The 27520-nt window shown below is 47.5% G+C and overlaps 1 protein-coding gene across 9 annotated transcripts in view; it reads left to right on the top strand.

The window, feature by feature from the left end:
- Positions 1 to 27520, top strand: part of LOC138521950 (uncharacterized) — an 872547-nt gene that overhangs the window by 423927 nt on the left and 421100 nt on the right. For 3 of the 9 annotated variants that reach the window (XM_069635127.1, XM_069635125.1, XM_069635128.1), the window contains exons 1-2: positions 3767 to 7095; positions 18120 to 18249. The exons of 3 other annotated variants lie outside the window; for them this stretch is intronic. In XM_069635127.1, coding sequence (XP_069491228.1) covers positions 3877 to 6246 — 2370 coding nt within the window. In that variant the 5' untranslated portion in view covers positions 3767 to 3876 and the 3' untranslated portion in view covers positions 6247 to 7095; positions 18120 to 18249. Of the gene's footprint in view, positions 1 to 3766; positions 7096 to 18119; positions 18250 to 27520 lie in introns of those variants that run through there. 3 more of the 9 variants (XM_069635129.1, XM_069635130.1, XM_069635126.1) reach the window with 2 other exon arrangements.

Raw genomic sequence — 27520 nt, forward strand, 5'->3', positions numbered from 1 at the left:
CCTGTTCTCAGAGTGGGGGAAATCAGGATGCAATATGGCAGCAAGCGCTGAATTTAAAAGTAAAAAAAGTCCTGCAAACATTGAGCTCCAGTGTGAGCCTACCTGATGCAGAAATTAAGATTGCTTCCTCCTGTGGCAAGCAGAGCCTAGTGGTGAAGGAGGAGGCTCAGTGAGGCCCAAGATGTGTCGGCATCACGCTTCTGTGCAGGTCAAGGAAGTGTGAGGGATAGAGTAAGACTAAGGCGTCAGATGCACAGCGTGTGGGGGTAGGAGCCAAGGGCCCTCCAGGATCTGGACAGGCCCAGACAGGGTCTTCCTAGCCCTTATATGGGGCCCTTGCATGAGGGCCAGCGTTCGCCTAATGGCTTCCAGAGCAACGGACTTTGTTGTTGGGCACAGCCAATCGGCTCAGCCTCCAAGCAGAGCGTGAGGGACAAGGTCCGGCGGAGTCGGCCATGCTGGTGAAGGCCTTGCCAAGCCTAGTGGAAGGGCTCCATGCGTTCCGGACTGCAGGCAAGGAGATGTGAGCCCCGCAGAAGGATTGGGAAAAAAGCTAGAGAGGCCCGAGCCTCCAACTTGGGCTTTGCGAGGCTCTCTGCCTTCCAGAACACAGGTGCTACTCTCTCCGGAAGAAGGGATTGTCTTGGCTCTGGTGCCTCCGGGACTCTCCGGGATGCCCCCGCTCTGCAGTCATGCTCCTATCTACAGGCATGATCTATTGATGGCTTCTAGGGAGAGGCGATAAGTCGGAGTGGAGTGAGGCCTCTCTGCCATTTTGGCCATGCCCCCTAAATCTGCATTTTAAGCACATTTTTTGACAACCCCGTAAACCCATAAAACCCCAGGCAATGCCCCTCAAGGAGAAATAATATTTTTTTCCATTTCATTTGGGGTTTTTTGCTGAACATGTTTTTCTTATTTTAATTCTGTTATTTATGATGTTAAAGGTAAAAAATTGTAACCAATAAAACAACTAAAAATAATAATAAATCACAGGATTTGCAAGACAGGCAATTAGATGTGGTCATCATGCAGAATATGCAGTATTAACAAACAAGGGATCAGCGATACTTACTACGAAGCAGCTCTGACGTATTGCTTGGGTTTCCAGTCCAGTTGCATCCACATACCTTGACCCAACCGCACAGGCAACTCGTGATCCTCCAACAGTGCTATAGGCACATCTCCAAACTCTATCAAACCAAACTTGCAGAAACATTTTAACAGTCCTTCACCCTTTGTGATGTTCACCACCCTTCATCCACCCAAATCTCAATACAAGCATATTATCACCCTCGAACCACACTCCCACATTACTACACTCATAGATTTTCCCCATACACCACTTAGAGGTGCATTGCTACCCTCAGATGTGCATGGGATCTGCATCCATACCACAACAGACATGTGCATCATCCCTCCACAACACCCATAAGGTACATGAGAGGAGAGGGAGGACATTTCTGGAGCAGAGTGGAAAGGCAAGATGAAAGCAGTGAGGGATTAAAGGAGAGTGAAAAGTGGGGAGAGGAGAGGAAAATAAGACTATTGGATAAGCTGCCAACTTTGGAACCAGAAGGTCTGGGTCTTTGTCCTCACTCTGTCCACTTAACAGATGGTGTGATCTTGAACACATCTCTTCATCTACTTGTCCATCTTTACTTATCCATCTAATGTGGGGGGGTTTCGAAAGGAAAAAGGAACACTGATGTAAACGGCTGGCTAGGACAGAAAGGAGCTAGTCAAGTGGCCAAACTGCAGATCTTGGAACAAGCTCGCACAACCACATCTCTGCAAAACAATACACACATACTTCACCACACTACAACAACAGATTAGCAACACATAATCCCTCACAACAGCACATGGGAAGTCATACTGACCTGAACACTGCACTTAAGCTCAGCGAACGGTGCAAACCGAACCGAAGCTGCCAAAAGGAAATCACAACTCTCACTTTCCTTTTCCCACTACACCCTACTAACTCCCCCTTTTTTCTTTTTTCCACACCCTCATTTTCAGATCCACCAGAGCGCCTGCGGACCGTTCCTTTAGTGATGGTGCGCGATACAATACATTTAACATTACATTAATTTTAATTCCAGTTTCCCCACTTGACAAACACTGTGTGATCTTGGGATCACCGGCTTAACTTTGTACTCAAATGACCTTGTCTGAAAACATAAGTGCTTACAAATGAATTGAACACCAAACAAGGCTAAATGACATTTAAAATATTGGAGAGTATTGGAAAGGGGTGGTGCTGCATAGCAGCAAGATGTCCAACTTTTGAATGAGAAGATTCAGGTTCTCATCTCAGCTTCCCCATTTGATCACAACTGTCTGATCACCTGAAAATCAATCTCCTGGACCATGTTCTTCTTTCATTCATCACATTCAGGAAGGCATAAAAAGAAACTGAACACCTGTGTAAAAAGCAATATTGCTACAAATAAATGGTGAGACGAAAGGTGTGATTTACAGGCAAAGTTACATGCTTGTAGTTGGAAGGTCTGGATTATGTTCCTTGGAACCATTTCGGTATAGCAATCGGTACCCCTTTTTTGCTGCTTCCAAGCACTATGCACTGCTTTGCAACCCACTTAATATTATACCTTAAGCCATAGCTCTCACCCTTTTCCAGCAAGGCGGGTGAAAACACACTATTTTCTTTTTGGCGGGTGAGAGGCCCATAGAAGTGAATGGGCGTATAAGGGACTTGGCGGGTGATTCATCTGCCTTCAAGGCGGGTGACACCCGCCAAAAGCAGGTGAGTTGAGAGCTATGACTTAAGCAGGGGGCGAACAGTCACAATTGCACGCTAGTAGCCAGCCATGAAATAGTCACTCACCACCTACAGTCAGCATACATTTCTTACTCCCCAGATTATATCACTAGCCACCAGGGCTCAAGTAGAGGGTACACACTGGGGGGGCGGAGTCTAAAATGAGAAACATTGAATGTCCTCTTTGAATATATGAATTAAAGCCAACCTCGGGGATCAAACTGCAGTCGGCAGATTTGTAGGCCGGACACTTCACCACTAAACTATATAACCTGATGAAAAATAAGAGACAGCTAAAGGTGAAATGTCCCATTTCGGTACTGCAAGTCCCAAGGAAAACATTTATATTAGTTCTTGGGAGTTTAAAAACATGCACACCTTTTTAAAGTTTTCAAACACTATTGGAAGAAAATATCCTCTCTTGGTTTTGTGCGTGTGTTGATTTTATGAAAGGCAAATGCCATTCGTCCTGTTCAATTTGGGTGGTTATGCAAAAGCCAATTTAATGAAATGTGCACATTTCACCTTGGTATGCTAATTTCTGACAACGTTACATCCCACTGCGTTTGTTGAGTCCCCCCACTTTATTTTTTAGGTTTTGACCCCAGCTAGCCACTGGCTAGTGGTGAGTGCAAATTTAACTTTAGCCTTGATAGTGCAGTGTTTGGGCCATCACTGATCATTAGATCATTGTTTATTAACATCCTTCAGCCTCTACTTTCCAGTACTTTTGTTGAAAAGGATTTAATGACGGTCCTGGTCCATCAAGATTGGCAAAGAGAGGGAAGGCCCGTCTCTAGGAAACGAGTGGCCATGGCATCCGTCACTTGGAGGAGGGGCGCGTTGTTGACGTTGCCCACACGAGGAACGTGCTCTGGTTGATAGCGTCACGTGCCTTCGTCACAGTGGCTCGCGCTGCGAGACGTCACGAGCCAGCACGTTGACCGTTACGTTTCAATCTTTTTCACCCGACCCCAGCACCATGGCTTCTCGTGGTTTCTCATAGGGCCCTGCCTTTTTAGATTCCCTGCTCAATGGGTTCTTAATTTTCACATCTGACTACCCCTTTTTTTTTATTATTCCAAGGAATTATGGCCTTCACCTCTGAACTTCACAGGCCCCCTCATAACTACGCGAGGAACTACGACCGCCATACCACCCCGTCCACCGCCTCACCAAAATCATGGGATGACGACCCTCCACGCAACGACGACCCTTCTCGCAGAAACGATGATGCTCCCCCATTAAATAGCGACCTTGCCGAACAAAACAGCGTAACATTTCACCCATCTGTGTCCGCGGAGGACACGAAGTCCTCTGCCGTCTCCCACGAGAAGCACAGCCGCCTTCACGCCGCTTCACCGTTTAGCAAGGGATTCTGGACAAAAAAATCTACCTCTCCCACGGAGGCCAACCCGGACAACAACTCGTCTAATTCCAAACCCCGAAAGGTCTGGAAGCTCAAGGCCGCAGGTTCCTCCACCGAAGCGAAATCTCCCTCTACCAAGGGGGGCAACACCTCGCCTAATTCCGAGCCCCGCAAGGTCTGGAAGCTCAAGCTCGCCGGTTCCTCCACCAAAGCGAAATCTCCCTCTACCAAGGGGGACAACACCTCGCCTAAATCCGAACCCCGAAAAGTCTGGAAGCTCAAACTCGCAGGTTCCTCCACCAAAGCAAAAGCCAAAAGCCCCGCGACTCCCCCAGAACAAGTAGAGCCTCCCCCTGCAACTGCTCCCGCAGTTGAACCCCGTGCCGCAGAGGAAATTGACTCCCCTGACGAGGACTGTGACTCCCTTTCTGCTGAGCCCTGTGAGGAATCCGATGTGGAGAATGCTAGCCCTGCGTGGTCCGCTGCAGTCACACCCTCGGTATCTGACTCGGCTACTCCACCCAGCACGGGGACAAGTCGACACGCTCCCTCCTCGCAATGGAGCTTCCCTGCTGTCACACCCTCGACATCTGGCTCGGCTACTCCACCCAGCACGGGGACAAGTCGACACGCTGCTTCTGAAACGCCTCCCTTTTCTCCCCCCACTTCAAAAACGGACCAAGCGAAAACCAGCCCCTCTGCATCCCCCTCGCGGAATAATGCTTCCACGCAAACCAAACACAGCCTCTGTGAACTCCCCTCACGGGATAGGGCTTCCTTTCATACCAACAGACTCTCTGAATGCCCCTCATGGAATGGGGCTTCTCAAACAAATCTCTCTGAATGCCCCTCGTGGAATAGGGCATCCTTTCAGACTAACAGCCTCTCTGAATGCCCCTCGTGGAATAGGCCATCTCAAACAAAAAATAACTTCTCTGAATGCCCTTCTGGGAATAGAGTATCCTCTCAAACAAAAACGTACCCCCCTGAATCCCCCTCTCAGAACACAGCCTATGAAACAAAAATGAACCTCTATGAACCCCACTCACGAAAAAAGGATTCATCGCAAACCAAAAACAACCTCTCCGAACCCCCCTTAAGCAAAAAGAATTCCTCGCAAACCAAAAACAACCTCTCTGAACCCCCCTTACAAAAAAAGGATTCCTCGCAAACCAAAAACAACCTCTCTGAATGCCCTTCATGGAATAGAGCATCCTTTCAAACTAACAACCTCTCTGAATGCCCCTCATGGAATAAGGCTACTCCAATAAACAACCCCTTTGAATGCCCATCTGGGACTAGAGCATCCTCTCAAACAAAAACATACCCCCCTGAATCACCCTCACAGAACACAGCCTCTGAAACAAAAGCGAACCTCTCTGAATCCCCCTCGCAAAATGACCCTACTGATCGCCCCAGAGTGAATTGCATGAGGCCTGGTTGCTATTCGAGTTCTAGTTGCCGCTATAGGCGATGCATCAGGCTGGCCAGCCCCAAACCTCCATGCCCTCGCTTCACCCCTGCTTCCACCCCGATAAACTGCAAAGCATCTGCAGCCCAGCAAGAAAACGAAGCACCCCTTGCTTCTTCCCCGGGGGATACCAATGTTGCCAAACAATCATGTTCTAGTAGCATCTCTTCGTCCCACCAATTGAATAATCACCCCTTTATCACCAGAAATGCCACTGGGCATGTTTCCTCATCAACAGATGAAATCCCCCATTCTTCCTTCACTAATGTGAGTCCTCATTGTTCCCCCAAAAGGGCTATCGCGCCCAGTGATTCCTACACAGAGAATGCTCCCTCTGCATGCCAGCCGTCCAAGCATATCAATTCCCGTGTTATGCCTACTAGAATTTCCGGCTGCAGGATTATTTGTCCCTGTAGTAGGCACTGCTGCTCTCGTGCTATCTCCCCCTCCAATAACTGCAGTGGGGCTGCCTCACCCAAGACTATGTGCCAACATGCAATCCCAAGCAGGAATAACTACCGGGATACTTTCCGTGCTCAATCACAAAATACATGCCACTCCCTTGCATGCTGCAGACACTACAGCTGCCAAAGGCCCTGCAGCCCCAGAAATAACTGCTGACTTATTGCAAGAAATACATGCGCAATGTAATTTCTCCACATATTCCACCGTAAACCTGCAATGGCACAGTACAAGAATGAACTGCCACCTCTACATCATATATCTTTGAAGGGTATTTCTGCCTCCTGGGATACTTTCAGCCCATCCTCACTGTCTACTTCTGCATTTAATATCTGTCATTTTAATCTCCTGCCCAGGGTCTAACACCCTCTCCACAATATTCACTAAGAAGTCCCTGTGCCGATCAGCTCACCTCTGCTGCCTTTGAGTAACGCCTATTTTTACTGATCAGTGCAATTACAATCTGTTAAGCGCCACTCAGGCTACCTGCCTACCCTTATATTACTGCCACATTAAAAATCTTCTTAGGTTCTCCCCTCAGGGCACACTGTACCCAGTGATAGTCTTTCTGCTCCTATGAGAACACCACAATGAAATCCATCCCCCTATCTTAAATATTGCTGTTTACCTCTACCATGCCTCAGTGGTACAACCAACCAAACACCTGCACCCAGCTCTGCAAAATGTAATCGGCTCGTAGGTGATGCACCATTGAAGACCTGTTTTTTTGCCCACTCGCAGTTGAGTTACTGTACGCAATGCAACCAAATCAAAAACCTTGCTTTGTTTTTGCTTTCTGGATGTTTGTCCTTGTGAGTTACATTTCAGATTTACCTGGCTTGTCACAACCATAATTCTAGTCTGATGAAATATCTAGTTTGGTAATTGTGCAGCTATGGTGGACATTTCCCTCGTAACAGATGAGGGACAGACCCTCTTCCATTCTCCTACATCCCCCAGATGAAAACCCCTTTGAGGATTCCACAGAACAAGCAAGCCACAAACACGGTGAGCAATCCCAGGAATGGTTCCCTTGTCTGGCAAAATGGTATGGCTACAGATGTCACATGGTCTGACCAGGTCAGACTTCCCAAAACATCAGATTCAACCCCTTTCCTTTGCCCCAATTACCTTTTCAATTTCCTCTCTGATTTTTGGCCCTCTACTCCAGTGCCTGGGATAATAGCCCGACTACATTTCTCGACTCCTTATCAATCCAGCATAAGCAGGCTCTCTCTACCAGATGTTGTATTTATTTTGACTGGAGCTTTCTGGGTACACCTTGCCTTACGTGACTGTTACAGGCCCTAAGGCCCCGTTATTGGGTTTACTCAAGCATATCTTTGATGCCAAGTCACCAAGTGTTCACAAGTAAGATGGATGTATTCTATGACTCAGAGAACCTCTGGTTGGGCATTGGTGTAGGGCTGATTGGTTCCTATTTTCCTGAAATTCAAAGGGATGTTTATGGCACAGTCTCACAAATGGGATGCCCTTTAAATGGGCAGCACCAGAGCAGGTGTCCTATCACCTTAATGAGCATATAGACCTAAGCTCACAACCCTGAAATTAGTTGGTCTTGCCCACTCATAGGTTCCACCTCAATTGTCCATTCAGCACATAACTTCTTTCACTATGCAGAAGGATGGGTGTTTTGTCTGATTCACTGTACAGAAGAAAAAGCATGAGCAGGTTGTTGGGCAAGATTTTCATGTCACTGAGAAATCATCCTGACCTGTGTCAACCCCAGAACTTTTAGCTGGACAGGTAGATTATTTTTCCCTATATCTCAGTGAGTGGGAATCTTTTTCCACATTCTGTCTTTATGAGTGTCATTTTTTAGACTCTCCATAGTGTCTTTTAAAAGTTATTCTCTTTAAGAACTTTTTGGCAATAAGTGCCTATTGTTGCTGGGTTGCCATAGCAGCTCCCCTTTTAAATTTCTCTGGCTAACTTTGTGAGAACTACAGTTCCCTAGGGTAGAAAGGATCTTTGGATCCCTTTTACATTTAATTAGGTGAGACCAGCACCCCTCAACTTATGGGGAGTGCTGGGGAGATACTGAGTATCCGCATTCTCATTTAAAATTTAACATTTATGTTACAAGGACAAACTTACCTTTAACGGCTGGTGGTAGCGAACCTTTTTATTAATTTGGTGCACCTTTACCAAAATGGTCCCTGTCTTGTTTTTTCACCATTTTAGTGTTCCTTGTCCTTTCTTGTTCCTTCTCCTGACATCCAGGGCGGGACATTCTTTTGTGTGATTTTTTAAAAAAAAGAAATCTTCGGCGGGAGTCTTATGGACTCCCGCCCAGGCTCCAGAGTGTCTGTGAAGGCAGGACGCGAGGTAGGAGTCCAAAACTCTGCAGCCCTTTGTCTCCCAGCCTGACTGCGAGATTCCAGTTCGAACTGGGAGTCTGGTTGTCCTGAAAGGATTGCCAACCCCCCAAGTTTGAAAGTTGCAAGGCTATTTGATTGGCTGGGTTCCTGCATAAAAGTCAGAACCTGGAAGCTGAAGACCTAGTCGACCACTGGTACCAAAACCGAAGAGGAAGATGAAGAAACAGCAGCTGAGATTTCCATCGATCAGAGAGCCTGCTGTGTAACCGGAGCCTGCTGTAGCCCTTCCTTCCAATTGACCTGGGGACTGAAGGCATAGACCTCTTTACGCACACTTCAGAGTAAATGCAACCCGCTAGGGAATAAAGTCAAGAGATAGTTTGCAAGGATAACAAGGTTTTACTCGTACAAAATACATACAATTGTCAGCAAAGAACTCTGCTGCTCGAGAGCTCTTTAAATATTACAGTTACAAACATGGGCGTAAGAACCCCAAACGCGTCATGCATTTAGTCAAAAAAAGGGTGCCACAGATGGGCCTGCTCCACAGGGGATGCCAGGCAGTAATTGGCTTGTTCTTCCCCATCAATCGGGCTCCACGTGGGTCGGCTGCGCTCATCCTTGCGGTAGTCAGGATTATCATAAATACATTGTAACTATTCTAAACTAAACAACTAAGACAGAGTATTCACTCCTTATAGCAGGCAACTGGGTGGCACAGGAAAGGGGTGCCAGGGAGAGGAGGATAAAATACAGTTATGCTGACCCCTGCTTTCAGGGCTTCATTAATACTGCAGTTCCCGCACCCATGGTCTCTCCCGCGGATTGATCTGTGATTTACCCTTCCCGGTACCTCATGTTTCAGGAGACGTGTGCAATTTGAGAGATCTACAGCTGCGCAAGCTTTTAGATCTGTGGTGGGAACCTGAGGGTCGGGTCGGTGAAGTGTGGCCGGCTCCGGCCTGGCTGGGTGAGGGTCAGAGGCCCGGCTGGCAGTTTAGTGGAGATGGAATGACAAAGAGCAGGGCCTGGTACTGTCTAACGCCTTTCACAGGGCACATACCCGAATGTGATACTAGATATTCGCAAAATTGGAGGGACAAAAGGGAAATGGACTTCCGTGGGAACAGGGCTCGTGCGGCATGGCCTTGTGTGCCGATGATTTGGCACCTCTGTGTGAACTCGGAACGCAAGCGCAGCAGCCATCAATGTGTCTGTCCTGGGCCTAATACAAAATGGAGTCGCAGGGCAGGGATATGGTTAGTGCTATTCACCTACTTCTATGCATTACAGGGCCTTTTTATTTACACTTGGGTTGGGAACTATTCCCCCCCTTGTTGGTTATATTGCTCCGTATGGGGTCTGCCAAATCTACCCACACTTCTTTATAATTCTCGTGGTCTGTTGGGGGTGCAATAGTTGTGTGATATATAGCGTCTTCCTCATACCCATGACCATGATATATTGCAACCATACAATATTTGGGGCCCTCGTTTTCTCCTGTTTGTGTTTCTACTTCCTGTGTATCATGAGGTACCTTTTTATTATTACTATTCCCAATCGTCACCATCATCACTGCACTATTAGGTACTGCCCTGGCACAACAATGGAGACCCAACTGGCACACGCAAAAAATCACCAAAATAAACACATCTTCATAGTCGTTCCAAGCCATGATGGTACCCAGCCAAATGCATGTTGGACCAGTCGTCCTCCTGTATTCCTGTTTCCTTTTTCATTTTCACTCAAAGTTCATGTACCGCTGCTCTTACGTGTGATGATGTCCTATTTTCTGCATCTGTAGAAGGTACAAACATGCAACATGAGCTCCCAAATCTTTTTGCAGATCCCACCCTCCATGGCTGTGAGGAGGTTGAGGACATAACGATTTTACATCGTCATTAGCCGAAGTACTCTCATTTCCACCTTGATGACGTTGAACCCTTCTCCAGTGCCATTTGCCAACTGGATCAGCTCCCAGAAGATGATTTGGAGCCACTTGACGTTAGCCCTTGTTTGGACACTGGGTACAATAGATGCAAAAAATGTCTCTGCAGAGCCTGAAGAGCTTGTATTCGTCAGGTATTTGTGCGAGCAGATCTGAGGAATCTTGAGACAGGTAATTGGAGGATCGTTTCTTTCAGATTAGACGATCATGGTGCTCTTCTTCTGGAAGTACATGGAAGCCTGGAGGGGTCATGGTATGCATTCATTCTGTTGTTTTGGGTGTCACTTGTCCATCGGCAGGCAATGGTGTCCCCCTTTAGGTGTCCTTCGGGTACTACCAACACGGCTGAGTGCAGCATCGCAAGCGAACAGTAACCCCTCCATGATGGTGGGAGGTGCAGGTACGCCTGTTTGCCACAGACCCAGTAATAGTCTATCAGCGACGGGCGTGGCTACAGAGCCATGAGATAAGACGTGATCCCATGGGCTCCTGCCGATCCTTAATGATCCTGGATTACAGCCATGACCATTCCAAGAGGCGCCGTGCGACATCGCTTGTGCAAGCGTATGAAGTTGCAGGGCACAGAATGTTCATAAATTCGATCTGATTCTATGCATGGTCAGGTAGCTGTGTGCCGGAGAAGTGAGGAGGCGTTGGACTTACAAACTAAGATGGCGGGCAGACGGCAACAAAGGATCGCACTGTAGGGCTCCCATGAAACAAGACAGGAAGTGAAGACGAGGAGGAGGCTGAAATAGACCTCGGCTGGCACGGCAGTGGGGATCGGGCGGCTGTTAGAAGAAAACCTGCTAATCTGCAATGATAGGACGAGCATTATCGCCCCTGCAATAACGCAAGCACAGACAATCACACCGGAGCAGTACGCGGGGGAGGTCTAAACCAGTCCGAGTAAGCAGCACAACCGTGTGCAGGAGAGCATGAGGACAGGGAAGGTGCGCCCAAGGGCGAAATACCAGAAGGAGCAGCAGAGATCGAGCTAGGAGGTTCCCTTGGAATTACGTGCATGGCTGCTGGCGCCCCGGCACATCTATCAGGCTCCAAAGTACACAGAATGCAGCTCCGAAAACAAAGGAGACGCGAAGAAAGAGACTGCACACTGTCACGCGGTAATCACCCATAATACTTTGTTACAGAAGGCGAGAGGAGGCACAGAGGGTGAGCGAGCGTGGCTCCTATGAACGGTGCAAATGACCAAGGAAATCATGCGGCTGATGTCAACATTCGCCAGAGGCACCTGAGAGGCACAACACAGAGAGCTTGCGACAGAAAAGATGGCCACGCAAGATAAGAGGCATTTTCCACAGGGCAAGTTCGACGACAGCACGTTCGAGGAGAACCACGCGCACACTAAGAAAGCACTTAAGCTGCGGGGCAGCTAACACCACAAGCTGTCCCAGGAAAATGAAATGTGATGGATATACACTGTGCCAGCAACCATAGGATGCACCTGACATTCCGGACCAGGAAAGAAGAGAGGGCCTGACAGCTACGATCGGATTGAGCTGCAACATTCTTCAGTACTGGACCAGCACAAGCAGGCAGGGGAGGCGATAAAACAACAGGACAGTGAAACGTTCAGGTTGACGGAAAGGCGGAGCAGCCGATTTAGGGAGGATCAGGTCGGCACTGGAAGGAGACCACACACTCGGGCCAGCTGCGAGCCGTAATGAACCACATTACAGATATGGAGAAAGCGCAACACGCTGCAGCAGCACAGTGTCTCGGAGGGCAAGCAGCAGCACAGATCTGGCACAACACCCACAATGCTCTGAGCACTTGCAAAGTACGGCGGCACTCACATAAGGAGGTGAGCATGAAAATTGGTGGATGAACGGGTGTGGATGAGGCAGTTAATACGAAGGTATCTGAGTGTAGGCGAGGACCTGAGAGACCAAGCATAGCAACTGGGAGGTAACTCCCCTAGAAGCTTGATTGCCCCGAACCAGAAAGGGCATATACACAAACCCGCATGAGCGCAGACACGGAGTGCGGAATGGGAGATGCACTGAGCGTGTAGCAAGGACAATTTCCAAGATGGTGCAGAACTGGCCGCAAGCACAGGAACAATATTAACGAGAGGTCCTGGGGGAGCTTAGACAAGAGTGAGCATCAGCAGATGGATCAGACAGAAACACTGCCACCAGACACTGAGGTGCACCCACTGTAGTGCATGCAGAATGCGGATGAGGCACTGTGCGCGTTGATGATACAAGACAATAGAGTACACCCTGTTTGCTGTCCAGACTTGGAGGAGGCTCCAGAGCGAGACGGCTGACCTAGTTTCAAATAGCAGCGGCCGGAGTGCGTAGGTAAGTGGTTACCGCAGAAGCAACGGGAAGAGGCATCAACCAGGCAACAGTACCACAACAGACAAGGAAGAATACCAAGTTGAACCTGATAGAAGAAAGTTGCAACGTTGCGGCTTGGACCAGCAATGGCATCCAAGTCTAATAAGAGTAAAGGGAAATAGGCCTTGATTGACACGTTCACCAAACCCTCGCAAGCAGCAGACAGTGCGATGGCAACAGTGTGGGGTCACAAGAACAAGAGACATCGGGTAGAGTGGCCCACCCGATCCTCGAGGCCATAGCTGAGCTGAAGTTGTCACTGGAATTCAAAATTGATGCAATCAGTATTGATGTGAACTTTTTCAGACATCAGAGTACTGGCAGAGCACACAGGGGTGATAGAGGAGGACATGCAAAATAACAAGAACAGCTGTAAGGAGAACTCCCATGAAGTCTCGATACTACAACAGCAAGTACGTAATCTGGAAAATAGGGCGGAGGATCGAGCACGGAGAACCAACGTGCGCATTGTCGGACTCCCAGAAGGGAAAGAAGGTCCAAACCCGACAGACTTTATAGAAACCATGCTGCAGCAGGAAATAGGCACTGGGGCACTCACCCAAGGGTTCACAGTGGAGAGGGCACATAGAACCCTGACAAGAAAACTGCGACCTGGCACCCCACCCCGGCCGATAATAGCCCAGATCATAAATTAGAAAGACAGAGAAATATCCTGGATCACTTCCGTAAAGGAGAAACTATCCGCCGAGCAGCAGCGACCATCACGGCATACCCAGACTATACTTTCCTGGTTCAGAAACAGGATGAACTTCATTGCAGTCAAGCTCAAATACATGCTGTTGTACCTGGCAGAATTGAAGGTCCTACATAAAGACCAGGCTGTCTTCTTCAAGACCCCGGAGGATGCAGACAAGTGGATGGATACGATGAACATGTCAACCGGAATTACAAGGACTGGCTGTTGATTTTTTTCCACCAGCTCATTTGCTTGTGGGTGGTAAATTGAGCACATCTTGTGTTTTATTCCCAAAAGGGACGTTATCTCTTTAAACAACTCATTAAAGAAGTGTGTTCTTTTGTCTGACCGTATGACCGCGTTCTTTTGTCTGACCGTATGACCTCACACACCCCCATCTGGGGAACACTTCCCTGACGAGGAAGCTTGCCGCACACAGCATCTGGGTGGGCACAGGGCCCTGCTTCCACCTATCGAGAGAATGGACACACCATCGAGAGAATGGACACACCACCACAATCAAGTCATGCCCCATTGCACCTCTCTCACATGTCTGCGTAATCAATGGGCCTCATTACGAGTTTGGCGGTAGCCGTGCTGGACGTACAGGGGCATTCCAAACCCGGTGGACCCGGTCCATCCCCATTGCCGTACGCCGGTATTCATTACTCCCCATTCCCATTGAGCCACATAGGGCTCAATGGGAATGGGGAGGTCGGATGCACCGGCACCATTCATGACCTGGTGGGCAGAAAGGCACCCGCAAGCACAACTCGTAGTTTGCCGGTCCGGTAGTAACGGCGCTGTTACTACCGGACCGGCAAACGTATAATGAGGCCCAATGTGCAGTTCACGGAAGGGGCCCACAGGGCGGGGTAATGTTCCCCATAGCGTTCTCAATGTTAGCCCTGTACTGAAAACTTGACAGGTGGTACATTGTATCACCATCTGTGTGAGAAGTTCCTGCAGGTTTGGAATAAACCAATCTCCTTGGAGATCGGCAGCGATATGTTGCTTTAAACTGTGGGCTGGAAAGTGTAGTTCAAATGCTGTGCATACTAGTTCAACAGGCATGACAACTTTACCCATGGCCTGTTGTCGCCATAAGCGATTGGTGGGTGATTGTGTACCCCCCGTTAAAGCCATAGATCTTGTTCCTCCGGTGGTGCTCTTCGCTGGAGCTCTATTATTTGTGCTATTGGGAGTGCTGTGTATGTTGGTTGAGATGTATCTTTACTGGTGACAACATATTCTGCTCCCATATGAATCTGGAGGTAAGCTGCTTGTTTGGCTTCCATCTCTGCTGCAGTGTTTCCTAATGAGATTTTGTCTGTGTCAAGAGTGTGAGCTAGGCACTTGACGACAGCTATTACAGAAGGCTCTACAAGAGCAGAGATCAATTTGTTCAGTAATTCTGCATGCTGTACTGGGGAACCGTCTGCCCTTCTCAAACCCCTTTGTCTCCACCTGGACAGAGCTGCATCCACCGTGGTGGTGACATAGGCAGAGTCAGAATAAATAGTAACACAACATTCCCTTGCTGTTTTTAGTGCTTCAATCAATGCAACAAGCTCAGCGGCTTAGGCAGAGAAATGCTTTGGCAGTCATTTCATGATTAATGTCTCATATTCGCCTGCCTCCATTCTCACTACTGCCACCCCTACATGTTTTTCACCTGTCTCTTGATCAATGGATGCTGACCCATCAACGAAGTACACTTCTCCGTCGTATAGGGTGTACTCTATTGCTTTTGGTATGTCGTCCCCTTCTCTCTTATATGTGGCACAGTCATGTTCTTGCATATCCTCAACAGTGCATGGCTCTGTAAGGAATGTGGCTGGATTCACTGTTTTGCAACTGGACAGAATAATTTCATATGCTGATGCTCTCTGGGTGGTCAGTGTGGACTTCCATCATTCTAAGATTCCAAACAGTGAGTGCTCGACATATAGAGTTACGGAGCAGCCCATGACAATGGTGGAACTTTTTTCAATGGCGAAGGCTGCAGCTGTGAGCGCCTGTTCTTAAGCGAACTGACCTTGTATGACCGAGTCAAGGGTGGCACTGTAATAGGCCAGGGGTTTGTGTCCCATTGAGCTTTTTTGTGTTAATACAGCAGTCATGAGCGTGCCATTTGAATGAGAAAACAGGTAAAATTCCTGTTTGTAGTCAGGGTTTGCTAGAACCGGTGCTGTTGAAATCAAATTCTTCAGGTCATCGAACCCTGTGGTCATCTCTGCTGTCCGCCTAATGGTTGTTCCCTCTATTTGTGCTACTTTGAGCTCTTGTAGGAGCGGCCTGATGCATGTTGCGTAATCTAGAATCCAATCCCTGCAGTAGTTACAGAGCCCTAAAAATGTTTGTATTTCCTTCACTGTGTTTGGTTTGGCAGAGGTGCGCACTTTTGCCGCTCTTTCTGGAATAATCCTCTTGCCATCTTTGGAAATGAGCTGGCCCAAGTACAGGACCTCTGCCAAAAGGTACTGGAGTTTCTTCTTGTCCACTGTGATGCTGGAAATGTATTGGAGGGACAAGGCCTCTATATCCTTGTCCTTTATTGCCTTATCATGTGTTCTGTCTTGCTTTCCATGCAGGAGTTCATTTGGGACTCCTGGCATTGCGGCTCTTGCTGTATTTGGTCTGGTGAACAGACCCTTGGATACCCTTATGGCGCCCATGGGTGGGAGTACAACCCTGTACTCCTAGTCTGTTTTTGGGCACAAGTGTGTGGCCCACAGAGCAGTGTACGGGCTGGTGGCAGCTCCGTGCTGAATTGACAGGTGTTCTGCGCATCCTCCATTTTGGGATGCCCAGGCCCTGTCATTGGAATCAGTGGATTCCTGATAGGAAACAAGATGACCCCAGTGGCCTCTTGCTTTCTATAGCCTGTTACCTTACTTTTCCAGAGGGCCCGGGAAGCCCTGATTCTTTCCCTTCCCCCTGACTGGCTGTTGGGTGTAAGTTCCATATATGGTGGTGTGGGGAAGTCCAGGCCAGACCGGCTGGAGCCTTCACTATGACTGTATGTTGTGGGTATGCCCGTGGGGTGGGACCTGGGTGAATGGAGTGTCGACCAATCCGCATTCCATGTTATGGGTGTCTAGTATCTGGTGTTTGACACAATGACTGAGACAGTCCTGCCCGAAACTTATTTGAATGCAGTGTGTAGTGCTAAATTGCAGAGTACTTGTCAGAATCCACATTCTGCGTTGTGAGTGTCTGGATGGAGAAGAATGGCTTGAATGCACTGTGAGCCGATTGGCTGCCTGACTGCCTGAATGCCCTTCTGAATGATTGGTTGCCTGAGTGTGACCCAGCAGAGTGAATGGGAGATCAACAGTCTATCTGGGGGCCTCTCACTGCTAAAAATCGTTCAGAAGCTGAAGTTGAAACTGATGCTTAACTTTGAAGCCCACTGCAAGAAGAACTGCTGCTGCTGTCCTTAGCTAATCTGAAAGCTGCTGTGCCTTCAAGGAGGAACTGATTCAAGAGAGGACCTGGCTAGGAGACCTCTTCCCAAACTACGACGGACCATCGTGCACCAGCTGATCTTTGCCAAAAGCTCCCTGGCAGAAGAGGACCGCCGAGGAGAACGAAGAGAAGCACCGGACAGCCATCCACCGTCGCCAACCGGACCCGCAGTGCTCCCTTTGCCTAGAACATTTTGATCCAAGGACTCCCTTGTTCATCACTATCGACTGCTTTCGTCCTGCCGGAGAAAGTCAAGGCTGCCGGCGACCAAGGAGAATCCACCAGTGGGTTTCCCACCACCCAAAGACCTCAGAGACGCCAACAAAGCTACTGAAGCCAGCCGTGGTTCCGTTCGCCAACGCCAGACGCCGACGACCCAACGCCCTTGTTGGGCCAAAGTTCTTCATTGACTCTTTGCGGCAACAAACACTCGTCGAGGTCCACCGCACACCTCAGCTTGCAGGACGTTATCGACCGATCGTCAACAAGCACCACAACAACCGAAGCTGCTGCCGCAACAGTGTTCGCCCTTTCTTCATGGGATCTTAATGATCCGTGGCTCCTGCCTTAAAGGGAGCCGCTCAAGAAGGATCCGTCGACGTCCTGATGGCAAACTCTGCTATTACAGGTACATTGGGGTTGTAGAGCTATTTAGAAGGAAATAAGACTCTTGTGAACAATATATGGACTGGGCTTGTACGATATATCTTTATTTACAGGTTGCCCAGGTGGGGGGATCCTCATACAGAACTGTGCCTGGTGGTAGGGGCTCAGTATTCTCCCCATTGTTCTAACCAACCAACCACTTTAATGAAATCTGATAGCAATTGTGGTACCACGTAGAACTGCGTAAATATTTGCCATTGTAGATTAACTGAGCACAAAGTGAGTTATTGTGATTTTGTATATAACCTTAAACCTTAATTATATAAAGACTGTGTTTTAACTAATACAGTGTGTGGACATTCCTTTGTGGGTGCTTGGGGACTACACTGTACTTAAGAACCATCCTGCTTCACCTCCGGAGAGCTAAGCCTTGATTGCTTGCCACAATACCAATAATAGAGAATCTTGGCTGGGGCCCTCCTTGCCTCTCCTGCCATATTCAGAGCAGGCGTACAGATACCACCCTCCGGTGCTTTACATCCACCTTATACCATTTTTGTGCCAACAATTGAAGTAATGTGATTGTGTCCCTGTGACAGCTCTGCACGATGTTGCTGCAGACCAGGAGGTCATCTACGTATTGAATGAGCGTGCTGGGGACCTGGATATTGCCAAGATCTCCGTGCAGTATTCTATTGAAGATGCTGGGGCTTTCACAGTACCACTGGGGTAAGTGATGGTGCTCATATCGCTTTCCTTCCAGGGTAAATGCTGTAAGGTACAGTGAATCTTGGTCGAGAGGCACTGAGGAAAAGGTGTTTTTCAGATCCACTACAGTAAAGTGAGTGGCCTGTTTCGGGATGCTGCACAGGATGGAGGGGGGTTGGGAACAAGAGGAAATTCTTTTTGTACAATATCGTTAAGGGGTGAAGGTCCTGGATCATCCTCCAACTCCCCCCTGTTGCTTTTTTGATCAGATAGATAGCAGTATTGCATGGAGGTGTGGAGGGGCCAATAATCCCCTGTTTGTTTATTTGTTTGTTTTGTTTATTTATTTATAACGCGCAAGCCATCAGGCCCGGAGGCATCAGGGCGCAATTTGTACAAAGTTACAGAAATGCATATACACAGACATTAAGATTACATTAATAGAAATATTAACCGAGTTTCTATCTACATATATTACAGTGGTTCCTGTGCCGCTAAGGCTTAACAGTGGATATACCCATAGGGTGTACAGAAAAAATAGTAACGGAGGTCAGCGGGCCAGAGTATGTAAGACAAGGGCGCAGAGCATGTCTTAGTGCTAGTCAAAAAGCCAAGATTTGGTTTTGGCCTTGAATGTGTTGAATGAGTCTACAGCTCTGATTGTAGCGGGGAGGGAATTCCATAGCTTAGAGGCTAGGACAGGGAAGCTAGAGCCCCCTGCTGTTTTAAGAGGGCCTGTAATGTTTCCTGTATCCCTTCCTCTGCTTCCCTTGACAAGGGGGTATTGTTTCACTCTCGGTAGGACAGCACCTGGTTTGAGTTTTATTTTTACTGGGGTCACTTCTTTTAGCGTTCCCACGTCATGCGGGTTGGTGGTCCACAGATGGGGCTGGACCTGTTGCAGATCTGTTTCATAAAAGGAGGGGGGGCCTACTGACAATGGCCATAAGGGCGCTCTGTGCTTTCCGGTATTGGACCATGATATCACAGGGGATGCACATTACGAGTGCTATTTCCCCGTCACCTTTGGCATCTTTGGACAATTCCTCATCTGTCGATTTTCGTAATGGTGTATTGGGCTCTATACATAAAACTGTGCGCAATTGGCACCCATGGATGTCTGTCCCCAGTACTACAATTCCTTTTGATACTTGCAATCCCTCTAAACCTAAGGACAGGATGGTGCTAGCAACCACTTCAGGGCGAAAGATCAAATCAGAAGGCACTCTCTACTCTTTTCTGGTGAGCTCGGGTACTGCTTTTGCTAACACTCAAATCCCATATACAAACATATCTGGGTTCATTGGTATCCCTCTAACCACTATTTCATTTGCCAATTCCTGAATCACCAACATTGCTCTGAGCAAGCACATGCTGGGGGTGGAGTAAACAACACCTCTCTCTGTGAAGTATATGGTCATGTTTAATTTACTGAGCAGGTCCCTCCCCAATAAATTGACAGGCAAGCTTTCATAATATAGTAGTGGTGCTTGCACAACCTTTCCCCCAATTTTGACATCCAAATCTTCTGTATAGTGAACCGTTACCACAGCCCCAGGGAATCCCTGTGTGTCGAGAGTATGTCCTGATAACGGGAAGTCACCTTTACAAATGTATGACATTTCTGCCCGAGTCCACCATGAAGATGAATGGCTTATTTTCTATCTCTGCCCTCCCAGTGGTTCCTCATCTGGAGGCAAGGTTGTTGATAGTAGGGAACACGCAAGAGATCCCTGTGGTCTGTCCTAGTCTGGATAGGTGTCTGTTCCCGCTGCCCATTCAGAGCGGTGGAGAATGGGTTTCTGTTTCCTCCGCCCTGCGGATTGAGTCGGCTTTGTTGTGGCTGCATCGTGTGAGGGGGGTGGTGATAGGTGCCGGGGCCGGGCATCAGGGAGATGGCTGTGTGTATGCCTGGTGCATTTCATAAGGGTTCATCATTGTTCCTTGAGCTGGACCTTGTGGACTACCAGAATGGGGTTCCCATACTGTTGGTTGTATTGGGGTTGGTTATACTGTTAGTCCCCCCACCCCCTGCCTGCTGCAGCACTCCTGGCGAAGTGTCCCCATCTTCTGCATGCCCAACATTGCCCTTGCCCACCTCCTCTTAGCCCATGTACTCCAAATCCCCCGCCCCTTTGTCCCCAGCACCCACCTCTTCCTCGTGGTGGCCCTCCTTGCCATTGGGGACCTGCGTATTGTTGACTTCCTCTCCACTGTCCTTGCCCGTTGTCTGCCCATACAGCTGCCATCTTCACCTGTGTTGCGACGGAGATACATCCCTCTTCTCCCATCTGTTATGGGGGCGGTAGTGCTGATACAGCGACTACTTTTACTAATTTGTTTTGTACTAGTTTTGCTTCCTCAGCTTGCCTTCTTTTAATAGTTTCCTTTTCCCTCTCTTTGATCCTCCTACAATGGTGCACTATGCTGCTTTGAATATCAGGCCAACCTCCCATCCCGCTATCTTATCTAGGGCCTTCTGTACTTCCTTGGGGAGTCCCTGCTTCATAATAAAATAAAACCAGGACGTTGTTTGGTCCCATGCCGTGCCCGTCTCTGCTCACCACGGTGGGTGGTCATAATTTCGAGAAAAAAAATGTCGACAGACAAAAATGTCGAAAAAAAAATGTCGAAAAAAAAAATGTCGACTTTTGTTTTTTTTTAATTATATATTTATTTTAGGGGTTCGGGAGTTAAAAAAAGGAAAAATTTAAAAAAAAATTAAAAAAGGGGGCTGGGGGGGAACCCCCCCATTTAAAAAAAAAATGCATTGAAAAAAAAAGTCGACATTTTTTTTTTCGACATTTTTTTTTCGATATTTTGACTTTCGACATTTTTGTTGTCGAAATTATCACTATAAACCGAGTGTAGATCGGGGGTATCTGGGAAGGCTCTCAGCAGTGCATCCCACACACGTTTGTTTGTTTATTAATTTGTGAGGCGCGCCGAACCCGTAGGTAGCTGGGCGCAATGAGTAAAAGAATACTTACAGCTTATGTTACACAGTGAGAGAAGGTTACAGAGTGAGGCCGTTGGTAGCAAAATAGATACAGTAGATGTATGACAAAGTGGTGCACTAGATGGCAAATACATATAATAACAGATACATAAGGCGCATACACCAAGTACAAGAGTACTTAAAGCTTGTGATACACAGTGGGACAAGGATACAGAGTGAGATAGGAGGCATCGTAGAGGATACAGTGGAGGTACAACAGAGTAGTGCGGCAGGTGGCACATAGCAGATGCATGCAATATATAGCATGAGTTTGGTACAGTGGAGATCATGTGTCATTAGAGCATAGCCAGTTGAGGGTGTTACGCCTGAAGCTGAGGTAGGATTGGGCAGTTCTTAGGGCTGGGGGTAGTGCACTCCAGCATTGGGCAGCTTTCACAGGGAAATTATTGCCTCCTGATTTTTTTAGCTTGAATCTAGGTATGTTCAGACAGAAGGAGTTGGCCACTCTAGAGAGGAGGGTGGATGTTTTTCTAACCATTCCCTCTGTCAAGTATGGGGGGGCTGCATTGTTTATGCATTTGAACATCAGGGAGACTGTTTTGCGCAAGATTCTGTCATTGATCTTCAGCCAGTGGTGTTCTCATCTGATTTCAGAAACATGTTCTCTATTGGGTATATTCAGGGCCGTTCTTAGGGCATTATTTTGTAATATTTGGATTTTGTCTACAATATAATTGTTGGCACCTAGGTAGAGGGCATTACAATAATCCAATTTTTAAAGTATTAGTGCGTTGGCAAGGATAATGGAACTCATCATGTGCTCTGATATTATTAAATGAGGCCCCATCATGGGTGTCATTACTTATGGTCACTCCTGGATACCCTGCTTTCACCCACACTGATTCAGCCTGATCCTCCACTGTGGACCCTAACAAGCTCTTTATATCTCCTATAGCTAGGGGCAGTCCTGCAGTAAGTCTCTCAAAGGCTTATATCCATTTTTCCACACCCACAGTCAGTGGGGGAAGGGATTTAAGGAGGTTGTTTTTATCCATCTGTGCCCATGGAACATAATGCCGGCAACCTGCTCCATTATGGATCAGGGGCATTTGCAGTTTCCATTTTACTTTCCCACTTTTCCCATTTTACTCCACTTCCCCTCTTTTTTGCTAGGGACCATTCTCCAGAACCTTTCTCGCAATCTCCCCTCCCACGTCCCTTCTGCCCTTGGCTCTGTCAGGTGTATTTGTTGAGTCCCTCCCACTGCTGCTGCTTCTCCCTCATTAAAGTCGCTCCAATACTCCTCATCCCTCACTGATCCCACGTTCTTGCATCCTAAACTGTCTGTCTCCCCTTCCCTTCCCACAGCACAGCCTGTATGGGGGTGCTATCAATCCTGAACATAAAACCCACAGATTCCCACTCATCCTCCTGTTGGGGAGGTGGGGTTTGGGGCAATGCTTCACTCTCTGATCCTCTCGCTGCTTCCCACATCTAGGTGCCCTCAGTCTCTATATCTTAGCCCTGTTGGAACAGGCGTATTTAGGTGCCTCCCATGCTATGCACCCTAGACACTGCCCATTCATGCCTCATATACTTGTGCCCCTACTAGTGAATGGTGCCTAGACCTTACAGATCTAGCCACACAGCCTTAGACATAGTCACCGACATTTAGTACCTTGACGACCAGTTATCCTAGCCCACACACACCAAGTGGCATTGCTAGCTAACAGGAATAGCTTCGCACTATGTCTAGCTCACTCAACATTTACTTTCTAATGATTATGGCCACACTGCACGCCTCCCCCAAGAACAGCCACACTGAAGTTCCCCCTTGCAAACCAGCTTTCGCGCCTCCTCTCTTACTCACCACACCCAAGACACCCAACTACCCTGGCCACATCAGCCCAGCGCACCAGGCCATGCCAGGCCAACTAGTCTACACCTCTCAGCCTACCCCAACTCACGAGAGAAACCTTAAATTACGCGCCAGACTTAATAAACTCTATGAACCTCTTAGAAGATCCCTCCCCACTATAAAATGCACAACGAAAGACCAACACATTAGAATATGCACTGCACCCCATAAATCCCCCCCAGCAGTGAATACAAACATGCTTAAGACAAATACCAACTCATCCAACTCGGCCATAACCAAAATGGACCCTAAAGGACAACTCCCTCAAGGGAGCACTCCTTAATGTAAGATCCCTAGTGGAACACGCCATCGACCTAGCTGACTTAATCACAGAAGCCAATCTAGACTTTATTGCTATAACTGAGACCTGGCTACACAATGCGGCAGGCCCATCGCTCATGTTGGCCATTCCTGACGGTTACACCATATCTAGGCAGGACCGAGAAGGCTCCTGAGGAGGCGGAATCGCCATCATATCCAAAATAAACCTATCACTACGACTAGCCCCTACCACAACTATGCAATCCTGTGAAACTCTCACTGCCAAAATTCCCATAAACAACACCCAAACTCTTTCAATTCATCTAATTTACAGACCACCGGGTCCACTTGGAACCTTCGAGGAGGACCTGCACAGCCTCCTGGCCAACAACACCAAAACTACTTCCCAATTGCTGTTATTAGGGGACTTTAACCTTGGCTTCCATGACCAAGCAGATGCCCATGCTTCCACTATTGCCAATACCCTTCACACCTTGGGACTCACCCAAAACGTTAGCACCCCTACACATGGAAAGGGTAGAATACTTGACTGGATCGCTGATTCCAACTGCTCAGCCACAGTATCCTCTATTACGCCCCTCTCCTGGACAGACCACTCCTTGGTGTCCTTTAATTTACTAACCACCAAACTACCCAGCCCTGCCCCACAGGCAGTTCCACCATGCCCTACAAGAAACAAAAAGAATATTACAGCGGATAATATTATTCCCCTGATCCTTCCTACCTTAAATGCACTGCCAGACAACCTCGACCCTAGTGCATTGGTCAACGAATTCAACAACATCATGCGCACCACTATGGACAAAGTCGCCCCTCTCAAAATGCGAACAAGCAAACCCAAGGCACATTTAAACAAGTGGTTCACGCTAGAACTTAAGGCCTTGCGCCTAAACAAAAGAAAATGCGAATCCAACTGGAAACTATGTCCAACCGAAGAGAATAAAGCTAACTTAACTAATATCTCTCGGCATTATAAAAATGAAATCTGTCTAGCGAAACACAATTTCTACAATGTTCGCATTGCCGATGCCAACTCATGTATGAAGGAACTCTTCTCCATCTTGAAAGAACTTGAGTCCCCCATTGCCACACCTGATACCTGCATCAAAGACCAGACCTGGTGCACAGATATCCAAACAGCCCTAGCAAATAAAATCACCACACTGCAAAACAAAATCCAACTAAAAAAAGATTCCCTAAACCTCACAAACAAGCCGCCACTTAACAACACCATTAATGACCCAACCAACAAATTCTCCTTCACAAAAACTACCGTCTTAGAGGTAGAGAAAATCATCCTTTCCCTCAAAACGTAGAACTGTAAAGGTGACATCTGCCCAGCACAACTAATAAAAGATGCTGCCAGAGACCTTTCACCGTTCATTTCAAAATTGATCAACACCTCCTTCGCCACAGGTAATATCCCGGCGAACCTAAAACAATCATGGGTGCTCCCACTTCTCAAGAAACAGACTCTTGACCCCCTCATCCCCACTAATTATCGGCCCATCACTACCGTACCTTTCCTACTGAAGATACTAGACAAGGTAGCCTGTACACAAATTCAAAGACACCTTGAATTAAACAATCTACTGGGAGCCAGACAATCTGGTTTCCGTCCACTCCACGGTACTGAAACTGCACTCATTGATCTAAAGACCCAAATAGACGAACTGAGAGATCAAGGTAAAACGGCACTCCTCCTCTTACTTGATCTCTCAGCTGCTTTCGATCTGGTGGATCACAGGGTCCTCTGCAAACACTTGGACACTGCTGCACACTTCTCCACGCATGCCACCAAATTGATTGAATCCTTTCTGAGTGAGAGAACAATGAGAGTCTTCTCCCCCTCGGCAGCAGCCTCCCTCTTCCAATCACGTGCAGCGTCCCTCAAAGCTCCTGTGTTTCACCAACCCTGTACAACATATTCACTAAACCCCTCTTCGATGATCTGGACCTTCTAGGTATCACCTACACTAACTATGCAGATGATACACAGATTGTCCTCCTGCTTTCTGGGGATCACAACAAGGACAGGGAGTTGGTGAATAGGGTGTACCTCATTATTCAGGCATGGATGGCATCATATGGCCTCTGCCCGAATGATGATAAGACTGAGCTGATCATTCTGGGCACGCAGGCCAATATCAACAAACTAGGCAAGGACTACTCCACGTTTAACATAGATGGCAATAGCATCAAGGTTTCGAGTGAAGTAAAAACTCTAGGCTTCTATCTCGACTCCACCATGTCTTTTGCAAAACAAGTTAACTCCTTAGCTTCCATGACAGCCTATACCTGCAAATTAATAAGAGCTAATAACAGCTGCATGATCCTAGCGAGAGCCTTAATACTATCACGACTCGATTATTGCAATGCCCTTTACAGTGGCGCTAACAAAACTATCACCAAAAGGCTACAAATCCTACAAAACAACGCCCTTAGAGCTGCCTTAGGCATAAACAAAAGGGAACATATCTCCTCCACTAGACAACAATACAAATGGCTCTCCACCGACAATAAAATTCACCTAAAAATGCTCTCCTTGACGCGCAAAGCCCTCAATAACGCTGCCTCCACTTACCTGATGGACAAAATAAGAAGACAAATCTCTAGCAGACCTACAAGAACTCCCAACCCCAACTGTCTGGAAATTCCAAGATTTAAACTTGCCAAAATTGGAGGCACAAGCTTCCCTGTGCTAGCCGCTAAATGGTGGAATGTCCTGCCACACAACTTTAGATCAGACCAACCTTTCCCTCACTTTAGAACAAATCTTATCAAACACTTCAATGACAACATGTAAGATTTGAAAGACTTAAACTGTGTTACGTTACTTATCTGAATGTATATATGTACCATCAAAGATTTATCACTATTGTAAATTTTAATTATGCAACATTGTAATTTGCTGTAACACTGTAATTTCTATGCAACATTGTAAGCTTCGTATATTCTGTTCACTGCGCCCGGTTACCCTTGGGTCTGGCGCGCAATACAAATAAATAAATAAACAAACAAACAAACAAACAAACAAACATGTCACTCATAATGTAGCCAACTTGGTGCAGGTGGAGGATAATGCTACCTCAATGTCCCTGGCTCTTACTCCTGTGGGGGCGGGTGTGGTTGCTGGGGGTCATAGGGTGGAGTTGGTGGTGTACTCGCATTTGCTAAAGCACTCCCCTGCACCCCGACACATAGATCGGATTTGAGTACCCCTCCGCTGGTCGTGGTCATGTAATGGGTACATTTTCTTTGGCTGCCCTTCCCCCCTACTCACTATCTCCCAGGTCACCCGTGCTCACATTTTCCGATGTTCTCTTTTCTCCATGACGGGTGTTTCTTTGAACATCCACCAGAAATCTAATATCTCCCTCCGATTTTGCAGGGGCTTCCCTTTGTAGTTTGCAGTCAGGTATGTTGACACATGGTCTAAGGCACATTTATCGAAGGACCCTTTCTGTGGCCAGGAGTAGGGCATTCCACCCTCCTTTGTTTCTGTCACCCATTGTCCGTGGTATTTCCTAATCTTGTCACTGTACAGGGGCAGGCTTTTGCTCATGTGTTAAGGGGATGTCTGTCCCCATGGTTATCGTCTGTCGAACGTGCATGTCACAGGAAATATTCATGGCGTGTCTTTTCCTGTCCCGCTATACCATCAGGGCACACAGTGTCAGTTAATCTATATATGTCCCATGCATGTTAAAATGGTCATCACATTGTCAGAAAAAGTAGACATAACTGCTTGTTTAGACATAGAAACAAACATTAAAAAAGCATATACCTGATAAATATTATTTTCTCTCCTTTTAGAGCATCCCCTTTCCTCTCTTACTCGCTTCTCATTCACACCATACTTGCCCCTCCTGGGCCTCCTCCAGACATATAAAAAAGACACTGAAAATAACAAGCTAAAACAACAACTACTACTTATTCCTGAGCCCTCTAATTATACGGGGCTCCTAATTTTCTTTGTATCCATATTTTTCCTGTACTGGCCGTGACAGTGCACTCTGGCTGCCACCTTCTAACCCCTTTCGGGGATTGGCTCCCTTTCCTTCTTCTATATTCTTTGCATAAAAACTAAAAAGAATAAAAACTAATGGCCATACACAAAAATACAGTCACTC

This window comes from Ambystoma mexicanum, chromosome 13 (assembly GCF_040938575.1).
Source record: "Ambystoma mexicanum isolate Mex_15411 chromosome 13, UKY_AmexF1_1, whole genome shotgun sequence".
In the NCBI taxonomy this organism is placed as follows: Eukaryota; Metazoa; Chordata; class Amphibia; order Caudata; family Ambystomatidae; genus Ambystoma; species Ambystoma mexicanum.